Source organism: Apteryx rowi, unplaced genomic scaffold (genome assembly GCF_003343035.1).
Source record: "Apteryx rowi isolate R43461 unplaced genomic scaffold, aptRow1 scaffold_2170, whole genome shotgun sequence".
Lineage (NCBI taxonomy): Eukaryota > Metazoa > Chordata > Aves > Apterygiformes > Apterygidae > Apteryx > Apteryx rowi.
This window is the reverse complement of record NW_020448498.1, coordinates 3,649-5,768: the sequence shown is the minus strand read 5'-3', so window position 1 is coordinate 5,768 and position 2,120 is coordinate 3,649. Positions and strand designations below refer to the sequence as shown.

Sequence of the window (2,120 nt, the reverse complement as noted above, 5' to 3'; positions counted from 1 at the left end):
GACGAGGACGATCCCGGACGCCTGGGCCCCCTGGGAGAGGAGGGTCCCGGACGCCTGGGCCCCCTGGACGAGGACGATCCCGGACGCCTGGGCCCGGCCCCTTCGCGCGGTCACGGCGCCCCCTGGCGGCCGCGCTCCCGTAGCGCATCCTGCCCCCTCCCCCCGCCCCCTGCCCGGACGCCTGGGCCCCCTCCCGCGTTGGCGGGGGGGGAACGACAAGAAAACGGGTTAAAAAAAGGCCAAACCGGGGCCGGCGCCGCCTCCGCCGCTCGCCTTTAATAGCYCCCCGCCGCGGCCGGTATTCACAGTATGTACACGCGGCCCCGCCCGCCCGGGGAGGGGCAACATCCTAAAAAATTCCCGGGAGGAAGCGGGGAGGGAGGCAGGGAAGAGGGGCCGGCGCAGCCCGAGGCCCGCGGGCTGGCGGCGCCCCGGCGGCGGGACGGGCAGGGGGGCAGCTCCCACGCCGGAGGAGCCGGATGCACCAGGAACCGGGCGCCACCGGGTGCTGGATGCATCGGGAACCGGGTGCCGGAAACCGGGCACTACCAGGACCGGACACGTGCAGAACCGGGCACTGGATGCGCAGGGAGCCGGGCGCCGCCGGGGCCGGACGCGTCAGGAACCGGGTGCCAGAGATGCCAGGAATTGCCGAGGCCAGATGCACCGGGAGCCGGGCACTGCCGGGACCGGACACACCGGGAACCAGGCGCTGGACGCACCTGGAGCCAGATGACACCAGGGCCTGACACGTCAGGACCCGCCGGGGCTGGATGCGCGGGGAATCAGGTGCTGGACACACCGGGAAACACCAGCAGCCAGGCACTGGGAACACAGGGAACCGGGTGCTACCGGGGCTGGATGCGCCAGGAGCCAGATGCACTGGGAAGTGCCAGCAGCTGGGCACCAGACACGTAGGGAATGGGGCACCGCCAGGGCTGGGCACGCTGGGAACCACCAGCCTCGCCGGATGCACCAGGAGCTGCCGTCTTCGCCGGATGCACCGGGAGCCGCTGGGACCCGCCGGGGCTGGATGTGTGAGGAACCAGGTGCTGGACGCACCGGGAAGCGCCAGCAGCTGGATGCTGGACACACAGGGAATGGGGCACCACCGGGGCCGGACGCACCGGGAGCCGCCCAGCCTTGCCGGAGGTGCAGGGAGCTGCCATCCTCACCGGACACACCGGGAGCCGTCGGGGCCAGAGGCGCCAGGAAGCCGCCGGGCACCAGTGTCCTCATGGGAGGCGCCTGGAGCTCCTGGGAGGCGCTGGGAAGCCACTGGGCCGGGCACCATGGTCCTCACGGGAGGCGCCGGGAAGCCTCCGGGCACCACGGTCCTCACTGGATGCACCAGGAGCCGCCGTCCTCACCGGAGGTGCTGGGAGGCGCCTGGAGCCGCTGGGCACCATCGTCCTCACCGGAGGCACCGGGAGGCGCCGGGAAGCCTCTGGGCACCATCGTCCTCACCGGAAACGCCGGGAAGGCTGCGGGCAGCACGGTGCTGCCGGAAGGAAGCGCCGGGAAGGCGGCGCCTCAGGGGGCGCCGAGGGCGTCGAGCAGCAGGCGGCGGCCCTCCTCGTAGTCGTCCTCGTCGACGTTGACGAGGAGCCGGATGGCCTCGCGGCCCACGGCCTCCTTGAGCGAGTCCGTGAGGAAGACGCCCTTGAGGGCCTCCAGCAGGGAGCCGTTGAGGTAGTCGCTCCAGAAGGCGTCGAGGTAGGAGAGCTCCGAGAACTTGATGTCGCAGATGATGGAGCCCAGGTCGCGCGACTTCAGCACCGTGCTCGCCTGGCCGAAGAGGTCGAGCTGCCGCGCCAGGCGCTGCGCCCGGTTCGACGCCACGTTCTGCCGCAGCGCCGCCTCGTGCTCGCAGTACTCGGCCCGCACGCGCAGCCGGATGTCTGGCAACGGCGCCGGCGGCGGCAAGAGCGGGACGGAGAGGGAAGGGGGGGGAGAGAGAGAGAGAGAAACGGCGGCGTTAAGGAGCGGGGAAGCGGGGCCGGGAGTCGCGGAGCCTCCGCGCTGCTGCCGGAGCTCGGTGCCGCTGCCGGAGCTCGGTGCCGCCTGCTGCGGCCGGGGACGGGGATCCCCACGGGCCCAGTTCCCCCAGTGCCTGCTCC

General features: G+C 72.5%; 1 protein-coding gene across 1 annotated transcript in view; it reads right to left on the bottom strand.

Annotated features, from left to right (window-relative positions):
• Positions 1-244: 244 nt before the first annotated feature.
• Positions 245-2,120, bottom strand: part of DEDD2 (death effector domain containing 2) — a gene marked incomplete at its 5' end in the record, with an annotated part of 5,520 nt that continues 3,644 nt past the window's right edge. The window contains one exon of the mRNA XM_026064494.1: positions 245-1,901. Within this exon, the coding sequence (XP_025920279.1) occupies positions 1,534-1,901 (368 nt within the window). The remainder of the gene's footprint in view (positions 1,902-2,120) is intronic.